Source organism: Solea senegalensis, linkage group LG2 (genome assembly GCF_019176455.1).
Source record: "Solea senegalensis isolate Sse05_10M linkage group LG2, IFAPA_SoseM_1, whole genome shotgun sequence".
In the NCBI taxonomy this organism is placed as follows: Eukaryota; Metazoa; Chordata; class Actinopteri; order Pleuronectiformes; family Soleidae; genus Solea; species Solea senegalensis.
The window spans coordinates 29642171-29661287 of NC_058022.1; the positions used below are offsets into that span (position 1 = coordinate 29642171).

At 40.4% G+C, this 19117-nt stretch overlaps 1 protein-coding gene and 1 long non-coding RNA gene across 9 annotated transcripts in view; one reads left to right on the forward strand and one right to left on the reverse strand.

Annotated features, from left to right (window-relative positions):
* Nucleotides 1–18444, reverse strand: part of LOC122762497 (collagen alpha-1(XVIII) chain-like) — a 37626-nt gene extending 19182 nt beyond the window's left edge. For 5 of the 8 annotated variants that reach the window (XM_044017728.1, XM_044017712.1, XM_044017720.1 and 2 more), the window contains exon 1: nucleotides 4747–5511. In XM_044017728.1, coding sequence (XP_043873663.1) covers nucleotides 4747–5470 — 724 coding nt within the window. In that variant the 5' untranslated portion in view covers nucleotides 5471–5511. Of the gene's footprint in view, nucleotides 1–4746; nucleotides 5512–5640; nucleotides 6230–18147 lie in introns of those variants that run through there. The other 3 variants (XM_044017750.1, XM_044017743.1, XM_044017736.1) reach the window with 3 other exon arrangements.
* LOC122762568 lies at nucleotides 11195–14498 on the forward strand. Its single transcript, XR_006358728.1, has 3 exons — nucleotides 11195–11379; nucleotides 13760–14012; nucleotides 14116–14498. It is a non-coding gene; the product is annotated as an uncharacterized LOC122762568 (long non-coding RNA).
* Nucleotides 18445–19117: the final 673 nt, after the last annotated feature.

Sequence of the window (19117 nt, forward strand, 5' to 3'; positions counted from 1 at the left end):
CTCTAGAACCTTGGGTCTCAAACTGTGGTAGGTGTACCAAATGAAACAAATAACAATTAAATTATAAAAATTAGAGTCACCGTATCTAGCTCCATCTTAATCATAGCAGTGTCTGAGGTATATGTGAGGAAGAGGAGGATGATGAGAGAGCAAATTATCTTATCTGCCTCCTGTGAAAAGTCCATATAACTGACTTTGCTGGGCCTATTTACACCCCTGTATTTTAACACTGGCGATAACGGTGGTACTTGGAGAGCTTAATATTTTCTCAGGTGGTGCTTGTTATAAAAATGTTCGAGAACCACTGCTCTAGCGCAACAGTGAGTGGCTGAGGACAGAGCTACAACCATTAAGTTGACTCAATGCAGAACCAGTGCTGAAATAAAATGTCCTCCAGAGAGCAGGTGGAAGCTGGAACCACAACCAAACGTGGAATCACCATGTCTCCTCCCTGACCCCCGTCCTCCGTGCTAACACTGTATAGAAGACTATATAACATGAAGCAATGTTTAAGATAATGTACTCTGTTCCAGAGGATTAATGAAGTGCCAAGTCTGTATTTTCCAAGATGAATCCCTGGAGAAAGCCTCTGCCCTTTACACTGAGCAAAGAGACATGGACAGACAGTTGGACAGACGGAGGCGGGAAGGAATTGCGTGTCAGATGTCCATGGGAAAGTGGACCATGAGGGACTTTAATAGGATGAGGCACACAGACAAAGAATCAGTCCCAAAGGTCTGCATGGTTTTAACATGCCAGTTGAAATGGGCTGAAAAGTCACTATGGAACTAAGACGACTCCCACAGGCCTCTGTAGACCACAATTTCATCTAATTATGAACATAACTAAGTTTGTCTGTAAAAGGGAAAAAGTAGATGTGTATGCATTCATGATGTGCTGTATGGGATTGATAAATCTGATAGCACACCGGACTCCAGTTTTGAACTCCCTAACATCCCTAACACTGTTTATTCTGTACATAATATGTCCATGTTACAGTATATATATTCAGATTAAGCACTGTTTAACTTGTAAAAATATCATTCTATATTTATTATTTAACATGTTTCTACATGTTTCTGATACTTCCTGGTCTTTATAATGTATATTTATTATCTATTACCTTTACTTTTTTACTGTGTGCTGCTGTAATATTTCCCTGTGGGACTAATACCGAATTATCTTATCCTATCTTATCTTATCTAAAAAAAAAGTGATGCACCGTGGTGCAGAGTTCTGTGGCTATCAAATGAAGGAATATGCTTAAATATAATATAGTAGGTAATATACATTTCAAAAAGAAAAGTGACAGAATCATGCAAATGGGTAAAGATTACTGTTGGTACCTATGTGGGTAAAATCTAATCATATGTTTAAAACATCTAATGTGTAATCTAAAATTCTGTACAAAATCAAAGCTCATTCCCAGTCTTCCATTATGTGAAAGCAATCTTGTATTTTTAGTTTGTTAACGCATCATCAAAGAATGACTCAACCAGAACTTAATTTACATCAGTCTGAACGTTGGTGTTCCATATTTGGAAAAATGAGCAGTTACATAATAACAAACTAATTTAAGTGTGTAATGATACCACTGTGAGGAATGTGAGGGACTTGTACAGTCCAGTCCAACAGTCTGCTGCTGCTGCTGCTTCACATTAAACCAAGTTAAGAGAAAAAAAAGATTTTGCTTTTACATCTTGAGCGTCTCGTAGGAGACCTTTCCCACAACAAGGAACACTCACTGTTAATTAAGCCAGTGGCTTTGTCCATTTACTCCCTAAGCTCGAGTTCTGCTCTCCTGGGACCAAACCAACTGGACATCACACGTCTGAGAGGCTGAGTGGAATCACTAAACACTTTAAACAGAGGGGACACAGCTGCCACACACTCAGACTTTAATCCATGTTTGAATAAACTCAGACCCAATTAAAGTTGACTGATGGGGGATCAGTGAGGAGAAAGCAATTATGTGACATCAGTGGTTTTTTTTCTGTCCCATCAACCTTTTCAAATCTGAAGTAGTCTGGTCTCTTGGCTGTAATCCAAACCAAATATTTCCAGACAGAGCAGAGAAATGTCAGCAGCAGGAGCAGCAGCAGGTACCACAGACATGAACAGACACAGACTTCATTTTCATCAATAACATGTGGAACTACCCTGTACTTAGTAACTTTTGCCTTTTTTGCAGTTCATTCTTCCACCTCCACAGTAATGCAATGGAATAAAAATGCATCCTGGGACGTGTTACATCAATCTGTATGTCTCCATGCACAGTTAAGTTTAGCTACTGTTGTATTACTGTTCTTGACCATCCATTAAATTCAAAATATGAAATGTTTTAGGCTAACAGAGCTTAGAGTCAGTTAATCTGGTTTAGTCACACGTACACAGTCATTCCATAATTAAACGTACTGACTGTTACAGCCTTGCTGCTGTTGCTGCACAATCAACAACCAGTCAAATACTGAGTGAATTTCAGTCAAACAAAAGTCTGTTTAATGATGTCATTGTAAACTGGACCAAAATGCAGGTTCATAGTCAGCTTTGTTTTGGAGAATAGCGACTGTGTCTGTGAGTCAGTGTGAGTAAAAGAGCGGGTAATTCCCTGCTGGCATGATTCAAGTCTCTCTCACACACAAACTGTGTCCGTACATCATCTATAATAGTCAGCTAAAAACTCCACATCCACCCATCAAGTGTATTTTGGAGGGAGGAGGCGTCTGACTGTGCCCTCTGACCTCTGGCACAGACTCGAGCCGCCTCGTCTCATCCCTGTCACAGGGCTCTCTTGTTATCAGGAGTGACACCGTTGCCTTTTTCGTGTGCTAAGGCCACATTCTCTCTACAGAGCAGACCATTTTCCCACCCACATTGACTATCATAAATGCCATCCTCAGGCTTCCCTCCCAAACACACATGGCCCGATTGTTTTCCATCTGTGGAACTGCTCAGAAACCATGCGCCTCTGAATCCGTACAAAATTCCATACCAGCTGATGAGAAATTGTGAAATATGATAACAAAAAGACAGAAATGTGTGACTGGCATGCAAGAGTAGGATGTGACAGTGCAACCAGTCTATGCTGCACAAGGGAAAGCCATGATTTTCTTGTCCAACCAAGAGAATCAGTCCAGAATTGTACAGAGGCGTTTTTGAAATTCATACTCAGTAAAAAAACAGCCTGATGACAAACAAAATGATGTGTCATATCATGAATTCCAATTTAAATAAACAGTCAATTTCACTGCATGTGGGGCCGCAGCTGCAGGACTTTATGATATAACAGTCACTAGACTCTGAGTTTATGGCAAAAAGTATTGCAAACGTTAGTGATGAGGACAGTTTATGTGAGAGTTCAAAGGTTTTCCAAACAAGAACTATGCTTATGGTGTGTGTATGAAATATTACTGTGGGTTAAAAAATGATGACGATGGTTTAGTGCAGCACAGTTCATCATGTTAACCCCTATATAGAGTCCATATGAGAAACTTTGTGAGGGTCTCTAGAGCATTTCCTGTCTTAAATGTTTTTCTCAGGGAAAAGCTTCTGAACTGTGCAAATCATAAGCATTTAAGCTGCTTTTCTTAATATAAATGCACAAAAAAGGCTATAAGTAGAGTTATATAACAAATAATTTCAACTTCCACTTATTGTTAATCCACGTTTAACCATAAATTAAAGCTGCAGCTAGAGTCAAAGAACCTGTCACGTATCATTGCTGACCATTGCTGATGTATCGTCCAAAAACGATGCTTTTGCGGATGCAGTTTTGTTCCATGACAAAGACAAATCACACGGACGTGGCATGCATCCTGGGACAGTGAAGAGTGGCGTCATGCACCTTCGTGCTCGTCGACCTTTCTCCGTGACGTGCAGTGGACAGAGCGTGACGCGACAACAGGAGCAACAGTTACGGCCAAGACCAAACCGAGTGTTTTTGCATGTTTTCTCCCATTAATTGTTTTGAACTTTACATGACTGGCACTCAACCTCCAAACCGCTAAATCAAATCCCAACAAAGACGGACTGTTTTCTTTCTACCCTTCAGGCATCCTTGTTTTCTAATTGTTGGACGTGCAACTTGCAGAGACTCGATATCTGCCTGAGTAAAGGCGTCAAATGGGAAATAATGCTGTGAATACATCATCATAATCTTATAATATGATATAATAGTATGCATCTAGGGGACCATTTTTATATAACTTTTAAAAATAATTATAGATTCATTATAATGCCTCTAATACTGAAGTCAATTACATCAATGTTTCTACAATGTCAAATAATGTTATCTCAGTGTAATTATGTGTTTGCTTCTTATTTGTCATATGAAGCACAGTGGAAGAGAGGAGGCACTGAGAACAGAAAACACTGATGAAAGTTGCATGTTGATATTTATTTGTGGATATATTAGTGGGGTAAATCCTCAAATACCAGATACATGTATGTTGTTTACCATATTGAAGTCTTTTAGGATTATTTTCCTACTGTTTGGAGGTGAGTTTTAATATTGGTGACATTTAAAATCCAAAAATGTGCTTAGAAAACTAGTCATGTAATGTTTTTGTTTTTTAAAAAGTGGTAAAAAAAACATGCAAAACCATTTTCAAAGTGACGGGCAAAGCTATCCAAAATGGCATATGTGCTCAGACGTACAAACAGACATAGACTAGCGACAAAAAGTGACATGACATCGGATTCAAAATGTATCACCATAGAGGATACATTCTAACCCGCCGGGGTTACCTTTCCAGTTACTAACTGATACGCATGTGGGCTCCTGTGATCTTTCGGGCAGGAGGTGACACTCCACTGGGAGACTCCCGTTTTCCAGGGACGCCCAACAGCTGTCCCGCAGAACGTGGCAGAAGCTGCGACAGGGCAGGTGCATGGGAACATGGGGCGACGGGCACCTGGGCACCAGCAGGAGGCAGAGGAACCACTGTGTGCCATGATGACACTTGTTCCTCGACAGCCACGCCCACTTATGTAGGAACGCCCCCACCTCTTCCACAGATGTGTGGTTGAGAAAGTTAGGCAGAATGAAAAACTCTGGCCGTTTGCCCGCGCAAATCGGCCAATCAGAGGGCACCGGGAGACACGATGGGCCAGAAGCATTGATGCTACTGTTAGCAAGAGGCGGCTTTGAATCCAGAATAACCTCCAGAGTCCCATTCATATTCAAAACATCACTGGTTACATTGTTAGGAAGAACTTTTTCACTTCTGAAGACCACTGATTCTAGATCCTTCACCAGATCACCTGTAGACCCTGATCCTGAGCCAGATCCCGGCCCTGATTCTGACTCAGATCCTGGTCTAGAATCCGACTCAGATCCTGAGCCAGATCCCGACCCTGATTCTGATCCTGACCTAGATTCTGACTCAGTTCCTGAGCCAGATTCTAGCCCTGAACCTGCCTCAGATACTGAGACAGATCCCGGCCCTGATTCTGACTCAGATACTGACATAGATCCTGACTCAGATCCTGACCCAGATCCACACCCTGATTCAGACTCAGATGCTGATCCAGATACTGCCTCAAATCCTGAGTCAGATCCTGATCCTGACCCAGATCCGTCCCCTGCCCAGACCCCAGACCCCTCCCCCACCCTCTCCCGTTTGTATGTGTCTGTATTACCCGTGGCGTTAGGGTTAGCGCTCTCCACCTTCTCAGTCAGGCCTCCATTAGTGGTCGTGGTTGCCTGAGTCCTATCCCATGTTTCGACAAACTTACGGATTCCTGTGGCAATGTTGGTGATTTCTTCCCCAACACCAGACAAGGTGTCATCTTCCACCTCCTCCTCCTTTGTGCCACCGGATGTTGTGGTAGCACCTGTCGTTCCTGCTACTGTCGTCTCAGTTGGGATTTCGGTGGTGGGCTCTGGATCTGTGTTCCAAAACCAGGCCTCCAAACTCCCAGCACAGAGAACGAGGAGAAGCAACCACACTTGGATCCTAAACATGCTGCTGGTTCCTGCTAAAGTTCTCCAAGAGTCTCAGTGTGCGGCACACAGCACTTTCACTGTTCCTCCAAAGCACCACCTGTTAGCCAGCCGCTCAATCTCAGTCTAATCCAGAGCGTCCACTGAATGAATGCAGAGGCATAAAAACTCTGCTCACACACACAGACCCTCCCTCTGGAGCTCCCACTGCATGGCTGCTGAAAAATCACGAACATGAACAGGGGGGAGACCCAAGTGAGGAGGCAGGCTTGCTATGTAGTGATGCTGGAAGTCATTGGTTACTCAAGAGTTGCCCCAACACTCAGTAAAACTCCTCCCTACGCTCTGCAAGCGGAACACTCAGTCCCCTAAGACCTTCTCCGCAGTGTGGAGAAAAACCAGGCACAGTGACACACCCATCATGCACAGAAATACCCTAAAAAAATTATGGAGTTTTAAAAGAATATTTACACCACAATCCACAATTAGGTTCAGTGTCTACATTCCACGCTTTGCAGCACAAATTGATCTCAGGTTGAGAAGAATTGCCCTTGAGCTGCAAGAAGCAAGGTTGTCAGAGACACAGGTACACAAGTGGCACATTGCGGCACAGTCTTAATCATTGCTCTTACACACAAAATATAGGTGTTCTTCTAAAAACACACTTAGGCAATTAGGGATAGAAGCCTATCTAGACAACAATTTTCTAAACTTTTCTAGACTTTGCTGTTTGCCAATGGAGTTTTTTTTATTATTATTACGATTTTGATTTGAAAAGTTGTATAGTATAGTACATTCAGTAAGTAAGTAAGATTCATTATTTGCTCATACCTAAAGGTCTCATAGCCCAGAGACCTTTAGAATTAGCTATTTTATCCTAGAGTTGATCGGAAAAGAATTGTTCAATATTTTTGTACCAAATACTATTCAGACAATATTCAGCAGATTAATCGACAGCTGCAGCCTGACATGGTTGTCCAGCAGATAAAGACATGTCAGTTACAGAACATGCTTGCTCTGTTTGAACAGCAGAAAAGTCAAAACAGTGACAAGTGACTGGAAAGCAATGGCGGTAAAAACACGAGCATGAAAAAGTGAACTTGAGAAGGTCGGAGGAGAGAAGAGCAGCGGCGCAGTGAGAGATGAATGACTGACAGCAGCTGTGCGAGGGAAACAGCCGGGGAGGGCGTGTCTGATTGGATCAGCATCTTTAAGCCGCTCTCTCCGGGGAACAACTCCATTGCCTCATCGCTGAAAATCCTCGGAAAATGTACCATCTCCAGGTTCTCACAGATGAGCGATAAGGGAAGTAGGGACTCCCCCCCCCCACTTTTTCTTCCTCTTCCTCCTCCTCCTCTTCCTCCTCCTCCACACTGCCCTGAGTGCCCCCATCATCCAGCTACCCGCCTCATCTGCCAAGCTGGGGAATCCAGCTGTTGCACATTCCAGCCCTCAGACCTCCCACACCCACGGCTGCATGCGACATTTGGAGGTTTCTGGAATCTGCCACATTCTGATTAATTGTGCTTTCGTACTGTTTATGTCACACATGTACTGTATAGATTGTGCATACAAGCATTCAGTCTGACACGACCCGTACTGGAAACCTGGTTTGTTCTACGCATGTGTGAAGTGTGGTTTCTTCCTAGCTACACTCATTCAAAACTATTTACCACAATTTGGGGGTTAAATTGAATGTTATATTTTGTTTAAGTTGTTTTTCTCATGCATGTTTTGATGTGATATTTCTATTTAGTAGATATTCTTATATTATTTTAAGATATCTTTTCATTTAGTAGTTATTTCATACCTGAGCAAAAATATACAGCACCCATTTTAGACAGGTTACAGTAGGAAAATCACAGGTTTAAACAATCCAATCAATGATGGCTGAGTTCCATTTGGCTTCCTCAGTCTCAGCCTGCATGCTGGTTCACTGTCACACTGTCCTGATTAACATGAACTAAACAGAGAACCTGCTGAAACACGCCTTAATGTTCTATAATCATGCATCCAAATAGTTGCATTACAATATCACTGTCATTATGCTCATTATATCAACACAACAAAGCTCATTCATTAACACTGAGCCAAGCCATTAAATAAGGACGACCTAGCTGGTATTTAGCAAACTTCCACTTATATTGCTTTAAATTTTAAAGCTAATTTTGAAAAAAATATTATAAACTGCAATGGAAAAAGTCATTTGTTTGTTGAATATTTTGTATTTTTTTAGTAACTACAGTGTCAAACTGATAAAAAAAAAGTTAGTGACAGAAACATAGCCTCATATCAGATGCAGCGCCGCAAGGAGGTGTAAAAGTAGTGTTTTCTGACCCCTTTGTTTAAGCTTTATGCATCGACAGAAAATTATTGAAAGCAGGAAAATTATTGGATGAGCTACGGCTGCACTGTTGTACTGACATGCAGCGGAGGAAGTCACAGACAGCTGTTCCTCTGTTCCTCCCCCTGCTGATTTAGACTGGAAGTAATTCATAAATAAAAACAGTATTAAATCCTGTGCTGGAAACCTATAGTTTCCAAATGATGTGAATTTAACGATATGTTATTGAGCCTCTCTGAAGCTATTCTATGGTTAAATTGATGACTTTTATTTTATGAAAGAAGTTGCCCCTCTGTCACTTTATCCTGCTGCCACGATTGGCTCATCATCCATTCATTTTCTTCCACTTTATCCTCCGTAGGAAGGTCGCGGGGGGTGTTGTGCCAATCTCAGCTGACATAGGGCGATAGGCGGGGTATATAGAGAAAAGCAACCATTCACTCTCACACCTATGGTCAATTTAGAGTGTCCAATTGACCTAATCCCCATATTGCCTGTTTTTGGACTGAGGACTGAGAAAATCCACGCGCAAACACAAGGAGAACACTCGAACTCTGCAAAGACAAGAGTGCTAACCACTACACCAACCGTGTGGCCCATGATTGGCCCATATGCTTCAAATTTATAATATTTGCCAAAACCAATTACCCTCTGTTTTATAGGGGCAGCTGGAATTCTTGTACAATATTTTATTGCAAAGCGGGTCCTGCTGTGCTAAAAACACACACTAGAAACATCACACGTTTTCATCATTTACATTATGTATCTCCATTTTGAAAACACAGGGAAGACTCTCTCTCTCTAATTATCGATATGCTTTTAATATATGAGCGTCAGTGCTCTCCAGTCTCTCCCATATATACCCCTCCCTCTGGGTTTCCAACACTTTTCAACGCTATCAGCTGTCAGCTGCTATGACCTGCACAGGGCCATGAGCAGGGCAAGTAAACACACCGCCGCATTATGCTACAGAGAGTGAGTGAATGCCTTCTCATTTTGTGTATTATGCACCTACATATGTGCATATACATGCAGTTATAATCAGTGTCTGAATAAAGAAAGCATTACTTCCTCAAACAGTTAGATACCATCAGTCTTACTGCATTTTTTCCCCCTCTTCATCTAGACCTGGTTCAGCCCCATGCAGTTAATAAGTGCAGATTTCCAAGACAGCCTTTCAATTACTAAACAAAAAAAAAAAAAGCCTGGTCTGAACATGTTGATTTTATTTTGAGGAGAAGCCCTCAGGATGTTGAGTGTTCCCTTTTATAATAAGTCTTTCCATGGTGGGAAAAAAAGCACAAACCCTTCCTTTATGATACCATAGGAGGGTTTATTGAAAGAATGTGAATATACTACCCATAAATATGTTTTATTTGGTTGAAAACTAAAACGTCCTATGCATACATCCCTGACACAGCTCGGGAAAGGTAAGCATGAGCAGAAGAGTCTTACCTCAGTCTTACCATTAGGTGTCACTGATACTTACAAACTAGACCTTTAACTGAAGGTAAGAGGCACATGGGAAAAAATTGCAGAGGGGATAACGAAAGGAAAACAAGAAGGTGATAAGTTGCAGCTGTGCTAAATTAAAACTTCATCTTATCACCATGACAACAAAGTCCCTCCCAAGCTGAAACACTGTCAGGAGATGAAACACAAGAGACATTATTACTTTAAAGTTGTCGCGATGTTGTAGCTGATTACATCTCCAGGGGAAAAAGTAGATTTTAAACTCTGATGAGTCATGTTTATGTCTGTAAAGTAGAGACTTTTTAGAGCCATTTCCACAGCCTTTGTCTTAGTGTTGGGAGTTCTTCAAAGCCTTGCGCACTCTTCTTTTCATAATAAAGATACAGATGCCGGAAAATCCTCAGAAGTAAATGTGGGAGTGTGAGTGTGGGAGTGTGTGTCCATGCTGAGATTTCTCAGGCCTGGCAGCTTCACTGCCTCAGCGTTTAATTGGCGTATCATGTTTCGGCTTCCCAGAGGGGAACCCCACAGTTCACACGCTCCCATTTATGTCTTTAACCATAAAGTACGGGTGAAGTAAGACACATGGTGTCAGCAGTGAGGTACAGCATTGCAAAGTCTTCTGCTCCTTTTCTTTTTTACCCCCTTGTCTGTCAGAGTTTTAATACTCACATAAAACAGCAGAGGGCAGCATCACGACAACTATCATTAATACATTTTACTGTAACTTCACAGTAATTATGTCATATAGTATACTACAGTGATTTAGCAGGATTTATAAATATCTGTCTTTACTGAGAAAAAGAAAACAAGTTCCCTGTGGTAATTTCACTTTGAACACAAAATATGATATTATACTGTGCTTTATCACAGTGAAAATAATCATTGCATATGGTCCATTGTACTGTAACATGCAGGTAGAGACCAAACATATGGACGCACAGAGGCAAATAAACAGGTAAAATGTGTCTGAAACTGTGTGAACTGCATACCAGTGCAATAGTCTGAGACAAGATACAAAAACCTGTTGGAAAAAGTCTTAAAATCCCATTGCACCTTCTAAAAACGGTAATAAACTAAATCCTGCATGATTTGATGTCATGCAAATGCCAAGTTTAGACTGCCACCTGCTGTCTGAACTCTAAAATACCATTTAGATTAACTCATGGACAAAAGACCGGACAAAACTCTGTCGTAAAAACACATTTAAATTTGAAATGCAACTAAAATGCAAACAAATATTACAACACAGAAATGTCTGCTGTTCTTTCCAGTTAAAACATTACTCAATGTCTTCCAATTGAAGAAGCAGATAAAAAAGAAAAAGAAGATGTCCCCCCGGAGGGCACCTTGGCAAAAGCTCTGCAGAAATCAACACCCATGATGACACTTCTCCCTCCTCCTGCTGCTGCGCCTGCGGTATACTCAAGAGGGTTTATGGCGTGGACAGAAGACAGGACTCAGCGTGAGACAGTTCTCGTTGACCCTTTATCAAGTATCAATGCACGATTCACTGAGCAACACTGAAGCGTGAAGACGAGACAGGCCGTTCCTTTGTGTGTAGAACGCCGACGTCTCAATGGAGACATTTGTTGCAGCAGTAATGAGAAATAATGAGGTAAGTTTTTTAAAAAAAATGTAAGTAAAAGACAAAATAAATATAAAAAGTTTTGTCCCAGACAGAGATGAACTGATGCCTCCTCTGACAAAGTGAGTGATTCTTTCAGTTTGTCTAACGTCTGTCATAGGTGCATTTTTGCTCCATGAGTCTGAGCAGATGTGACATTCAAGTCAAGTGCAAAGGCCTCCGTGCTGCGGTAATGCTCACATTCCTGCAGCACAGACTTACTACTCGAGGGCAAGTATGGCTCATAACCCCAGTAATGCACCCAAAAACCGCAGGCTCGTCCACAGAAGCTACTGTACGAGGGAACAAAAGCAAGATCACAGACTGACAAGTCTTGAAGACGGAATTAACAAGTCGTATCACGTGAGAATATTAAAATAAAGTAAAGTCCTTTCTCGGCTGAGCGAAAAAACACATTCGGTTCATTGAGACTTGGCTATGAGGGGTCTCCACAGGCGGGACATAATAAATCAAAACTTTAAAGCAATTATAAATCCCTTGTGGGCAACATGTCTCTCAAAGAGACACTCAATACTCTTGTCGACACTTTACTCTCATGTCATTTTGACACCTGTCCTTAATGAAAGTCGTGCCCTGCGGCAGTTTAGTCTCTGTTAAATTGAGAGAATTTGCAAAGGCTTAACATGCAGCTCCTGTGTCCCCACAAGCTAAAAATGCAGGACTTTGGTGTTGGACAGTGAGTGGATTACAGAAACAACAACACACTCTAACACCTAACCCTCAAAATGTCCGTCTTTTTTTGCTTAATTTAACCATAAAAAGACCAGAAAATGTCCTGTAACTAAGCACCTTTGCTAATTTTTCTAGAATAACTTCCAATAGCTGGCCAGGCAGTTATTTACAATTTACTGCATGTTAAAATGCAACAATTTAAAATGAAGAAAAACAAAAAGGTTTATTTAGAAGAACACTGCAGTTATACACAAACAGCAGATTTTAATATTCCCACTCTCTCCTCTCTGGCGACAAAGACGCTGATTCGCTGGCTTCCTGAATCTTTGACGTGCAACTTCTCAGCTTTCAGAAACCGTTGGAATTTTTCCGATAGCACAAACGCTTAACTACGAAAATGCAAAGTTCGCTTATCTTCTGCGATACGCTCAGTGTTAAAGGGTTAAAACTACACTTCAATAAACTTGAATGGTCACTTAAAACTTGTCTTTTGCAAAATCAAAAAAAAAGAAAAAAAAGAACCACATATGATGACCATACAGAGATGCAAAGGAATGCAAATCACAACAAACGACCGTGACCCAGCTTTACGCACAAGTGAGGTTCAGTCATCAATCTGTGTGCTGTAAACCTGCCAACTCTGTCAAACTCTGACCGGCAACAACACGAGGATCGGCCTCTGAGCTCCTTCTTCCGTGCCACTTCTTGGCTGATTTATGGCAGCAGTGTGATTATGAATCAGCTTTAAGAGGTCTGCGGCCTCTGACTTGGCAGCAGGCCTGCCCCCTCTGGATGACACGAGCGCTCGAACCTTGTTAGGCCTCCACGGTGGAAATGATGAAGGGCTTCACCTCCTCGTGTCATTCTCACGTCTTCTTCTATTGTCAACAAAAAGCTTTTCTGCTTGGTGCCACAGTCTGAGCTTATATGGCGGGGAAACTTTAAGACTCATGTAGTTTCATGTAAATAGCCTCAGACTGACTGACGCTCACAATCAGCTCTTTGTCTCTTTGCACAAACCTGTGTAATGTCATATCACACAGACGCTGGTGAACGGCTACTGTTTGCAGTTTTATAATACTGGACACCGAAGAGTAAATAACCGGTTTGAACTTTCTGTTTTGCAGAAAACTTCCCCAAAAACATATATTCTTTAGCGTTTTCTGTGTCTTTCACGTAAGCACTGCATCATGAATAAAACTGGTGTTTTATTCATGATGCAGCCTGTTTTCAAAGTCTTCCTTGAAAAAAAAGATTCTTATTCAAAGTCGGAATGTTTTTCTGGTTAAATAAAGGTTTTATATTGTCACACTAATTGGTTTGTTGACATTGTATCCTTGAATTTATCTCTAAGGCAAAAACAATACTTTTTCTTGCATTGTATAACATTAAATATCTCTGGAATTTGGTAAGGAAAGGTTTTGTCTCATGTCTAAATCAAAGAAATTGGTCAGATATATACATACAATATTACAACTTAGAAATTCTGAAATTACAGTCAACAAAGGGCTGAAAATAAGATCATGTATCAGTATTGTCTTCTTTTTCACTATTACAACCCTTATTTGCAGGAAAAACCGATGTCATAGAAGTAATCTGAATATGAGCCCATTTGGTGAAAGGAGGGATTTAAAGCTCAAACCAGAATTCTGATTCCATTTAATAACATTAATTTCAGGTGAAGCTTGGCTGAGTGCTGACAGGGCAGAGCAGGTGGGACAAAACAAACTGCGATGTTATCTCCACCAGCATCCCTTCCACCTGAAAGCCACCAGCTCTGCAGCTGGGAAAACAAGCGTCCGTCCCAGTCACGGGGAACATGCAGCTTCACAGCACAGAAAGATGGAAGATGGCAAACAAAACATCCTCTCATCTCTCAGCAGGAGATCACACACGCACTACCGCTGTCACCTTCAACTCTCTGACAGCAGGTACAAAAACACCCACCGCTGCCTTTATCGGGCTTTTAAAGTGGCCTCATTGTTTACACGCTGCTGTAAAGAGCTTTTGTGTTTCATTTGTTACTGTCTGCAGGTCTAATCAGTCCACAGGAGCCTGGCTGAGGTCACACAGTATAAGAGCAGTGATTGCAGATTAAATCAGGAGTTAGTGGCCAGTGGCGCAGCGTCCTCTGGGTTGTGAAGACAGCGAGGAGGAAATCAAGGACGCAACACGAATCAGAATCAGAATTTGAAACAATTATAAAAGCCTTTTGTCTGTTCTAAGTTCAAAAGAAATGAATACACACATGTAGGAAACAACTAATTAGATTGTAAAAGTTGTACATCACATTTTAAATCTATTCCACAGAGAGTAATGATTTGACCCTTCAGTTTGAAAAAATTAGTCAGAAAAATAGCAATGAGTTATTTTCTCCAAATCCTAATAATAATTTTCTATTATTAATTCTCCCATAAATCCTCTAATAAAAAGACATATTGGGATATACATACAATGTTTAGTACAATTTATTTTTCTGAAAAAAATGTATCGTCTAATGATTTGTTTTTGTCACTAGTTGCCCTGTATTTTATCTTCTTTTTTTTATCGTTTAGAGATAAATGCTGGTGGACTGAGGGAACAGAGCTCCTGAACTGTATCCTCATAAATTTGTGTATAAAGTGTATAATTGCATCAAAAATAAGACTTTGATGTTGCTTTACAGAGGCCGCCATCTTGTAATCGATACCAGAATGTTTATTTATGTTTTATTGTTCCTTCTTTTTTTGTTAATTATACTATTTTAACATGCAGTAAATTGTAAATAACTGGCCATTTTATGGTTAAATAAGCTTTTAGGCTTAAGTGTTAAAGGGTTTAAAATTGCAAGATAAGTTGGTATATCTAAACAATGTGCTTAGTTGAGATCTGGTCATGTGAGAAAAGTTAAGACAAGATACAGATAAGAATCTAATCTTGATGTAAGTAATTCAAAGCAAAGGACGTTTGATATTTCTCAAAAACTTCACAAGAGATAAAGAGAACAAGAGATAAAGAGCAGCTTGGGTAGTTTGATGTATGTGACATATGTATCACATTATCGTCATCAAAGCAGCTGATCCAGACATGTTTTCCATCCTTCATCACGGTTTATCTACAACACACACTGTAATTAGTGGTTTTAACAGAGCAGACAACCACAGTAGGATGTTTTCATAAAACACCACAGCGACTTACAGTAAGAACCTGCTTTGTTTTCATGCAAACAAAAGATCTGCTCCGCTTCTCTCTCTCTCTCCCTCAAATGATAACAATCAAACAGCAATTCAGCCATGATCCATCCAGGGAAAACTGTTGTGTGTAATGTTCACGGCCGCCTTTCATGCCAAGGATTTGCTGCCACACAGGAAACAAGGTGTGCACCTCATAATTATCAATAAATCTGGAAACATGTACTTAATTAAATGTCAGACAGAGTGCTTCAAAAAAGCCAAAGAGTTTCTGTTAGAAAGGAAACCGAGCACAGCAGCAGATAAAACTGACTTAACTGATGCCAGAAAGGGGAAATTGGAGATGAGAGGAGACAGATTCCCAATTCCATCACATATAACATGACAAATGAAATGCTCTACTACAAGTATCAGTCCTCTTTTTAACACAGCCTGCAGCTGAAATAAAAAATAACTTCCACGTTCTTGCATTTATTAGACTCCGGGTATCAGCAGCTCAGTGTATGCGCCTAAAAATGTCCGCATTAAAAATGCACGGGAGATATTTCTGATGGCATAAATGGTCCTCGTGTTCAGACAGGCTGAACTCAGGTGTGCACTCAGGAAAGTTGAAATCAGGTGAAATAAAACAGCAATAACCTCTGCCTATAAGCACCAATTATTGCATGAGATGATTCCCCTGAATTATAATTTACATCCTGATGGTGCCGCCTTGTAAACAACAACTATAAAGTTAACATCTTTGTTTTGCTTTTTGTTATATCATGGTTTGACCACCCAAGCTGCTTCTGGTGTTATACTGTATACTACCTGGAAGTGCTTACACGCCGTTTAATCACAGCTACAGTAAATCTGAAAGATGTTAGATCTGTCAAATTCAACCACAGACACTGTTAGACAATAAATTAGAAGACTTACGATCCTTCCCCTCTTCTTCTTCATCTTCACTTAAAGATTTCCCAGAAACTATTTCAGCCGTGATGCTATTTCACCAATAGCTTTATTTAAATTTTCATAACACAAATAACCAACAAATTAGATGATATTTGAGTGCTGTGAGCAGTGTCACTTTGTTACTGTTCAAAATCACTGGAATGGATATCGGAAAGAGAAAAACGCTGAAATTGATACAATCCACACATCCAATATACACCATATGCTTCACTGTGTACATACTGTAAACAATGTAAATAAAACAGCATTTTAGCTGAGTCATGATGTGGGCTGTTGATTTATTCTTACACACACGAATACGAAGAATTATGCCATCCCTACCTTATTGACCCTATACTGGTAAAATGCACTTGTTACAGCAGCAACAAAAGATCAGGGGTAGATTAGAGACATGTAGGGAAAAATGTAATAGAATAAGAAATAAAATCAAACAGTATGTAATACAGTATAATATAGGGCAGGAACATAGTATTTCTTTTTAAATATCATTTGTTTTGTTTTCAATTGTTTCAATTGTGTGTGTGTGTACTGAGCAGAGGAAGGGAAACCACAGCCAGGTAAGCTTTGGTGATGGGAGGGAGGAACTTAAGAGCCCTGAAGAAAGGAAAATCTGAGCAAACCACAAATCCACACCCTTGACACACGGCATATTGTGCTGCACGAGAACACACTGACAAGATTTTAAACCAATTAAACATACTGTATTTACCTACTGTAATAATGAATACTAAAGTGAAAAAAGACCACCAGTGTTTGTGCACAAACACACACACACACACACTCTGGTTTGTGTAGTTTGTTTTCTTAAGACACTGCGTGAGAAATATTACTAACTTTAACCATAACCCAATAATGCCTAACTGTCACTGTTCCTCAAAAATGAGGTTATGCCTCATTAGGACCAGCTTTTGATCTCCATGAGGATTACTGGTCCTGATGAGGTCATTGTTTATGTCAGAAAAGAATGCGCCTAAGTCTGGACCACAGTCTGTGTCTGAGGAAAGTCAACCAGACACAATAACAACGACAAAACAAAGCAATGGCAAAGAATATAAACTAATATCAACAAACTGCTGAGATCTAACTGACACAACCAGACACAACAATTGCAAGCAACATTATTATCGTTTTCTTTTTATTTATGTATCTCTATCACTGTAGTGGTCTTGATCTAATGTATATTTTTACGATTTTATAGCCTTTTCAGTACCTTTTTGCGTTTTAACTTCAATTATGACACCCCTAGTCCTTACGGTGTCACTGAGTATCATCTATCATTTGACCATTTAGACGTCAATAATGTAGAGGAGGGTCCCAGGGGGCCCAGTGTCTGCATCCATGAAGGTGCAGGGCAAACAAGTTTAGAGAGGAAACCTTAAACTCAGCCACAAAACACAACATCACAGAGAGACCGGCATCGAGTACAAAAACGACAAAAAAAATCCTCAAATTTCCACCTCATGTTTCATATTTCACATTCAGACAAACAGGTTAGAGCAAGATAGACTGAATCCAGAGGTGCCATCCTCCTGCTACAGAGGAAAACCAAACAAAGATGGTGCAGATGATCATGTCAGCTATTCATGATTCCCAACAGACAAGTCCAGACAATCAAGTCAACCACAGGCTCATTCCAGCCTGAAGACAAGAAGCCAAGCTGTGTCAGTACCAAAACCAGCTCACTATACTGTGAAAATGTCACACTTTACATTTGAACACAAACACTTGTTTGTTTGTTTGTTTGTTTTGGGGGTAAAAGTGTAGCTTTGGAGTCAATCGCCATCAACAAGCTGCTAGTGTTTTTACAGCATTGTGTATCAGTTCTGGAGAAAGTTCTGCACTTTCCGGCAACATTTATGCAAAATGTTCTTTAAAATACTTCACTAATTTATTTCAAAAGTAAACAACAAAGAATAAATGACGTAGTGCAGCATCTTCTTACCTCTTCGCTGTGAGTTTATCTGAGTGACCAGCAGCAGGATGGAGATGCAGCTCACCGTCCACCACCTGTCGCGTCCACGCATCCTGATTGAAGTGAATGTTATTGAAGATTCTGACACAGGAAAAAAAAAATACTAATACTAATACAAATAAGATCCTGTCGGAAAGTCACAGGAGGGGTTTAATGTCCCGCAGAGTGATTCAGCGGCTCCAGGAGAGACAGAAATCGGTGAAAACACCGGTCTCCTGTTCGCCTGTGAGGGATGCGCGCGTCTTTACGCACAGCCGTGTGCGGAAATGACCGGTGTCAAGTGAGAAAGACGGGCACATATCAAGTTCCGGTCTAAATTTCAAAATAAAAGCTTCACTTTATGATTTATTTAATTTTTAGAAAATGCACGAAAAACAACGTAATCTAAAATTCTTTTAATTGATAGTATATCAACTATGTTGCTAGAAACTCCAGACAACAGCAGTGAGCGAACCTCACACATGAATCAATCAATATTTAAAAAAATATTTTAAATATATAATAGTAAAACAGTCCAAACAGAGGGGGAAAGAAAGAATTGTGACCTTGTCAAGCCCTGACCCTTCTTTGCATCACATTTATGGGTTCCATTTTATTCTACTTTATACTTTAAATCAGGGGTGTCAAAGGTACAGCCCGCGGGCCGGAACCAACCCACCAGTGGGTCCAATTAAATTAATGAATGATCATATATTATTGCAGATGGAGAAATCAAAACTACATATCAAGTAATAGCATGAGTAATCACAAAAACACCTTTATTTTGAAAACCTAAGTTTTATTAAAGTACAATACAGCCTTCAGTTTCTTTATAAAGATGCCTGAAGGCTTAAAATAAAGGCCACATTTCACCTGAAAATGTAAAACCTTCACCTCAGGCTGTTAAACCGACTATATCTAATCTAGGAGTATTTTTGTGGCAGCTGACTGGCAGCTGAAT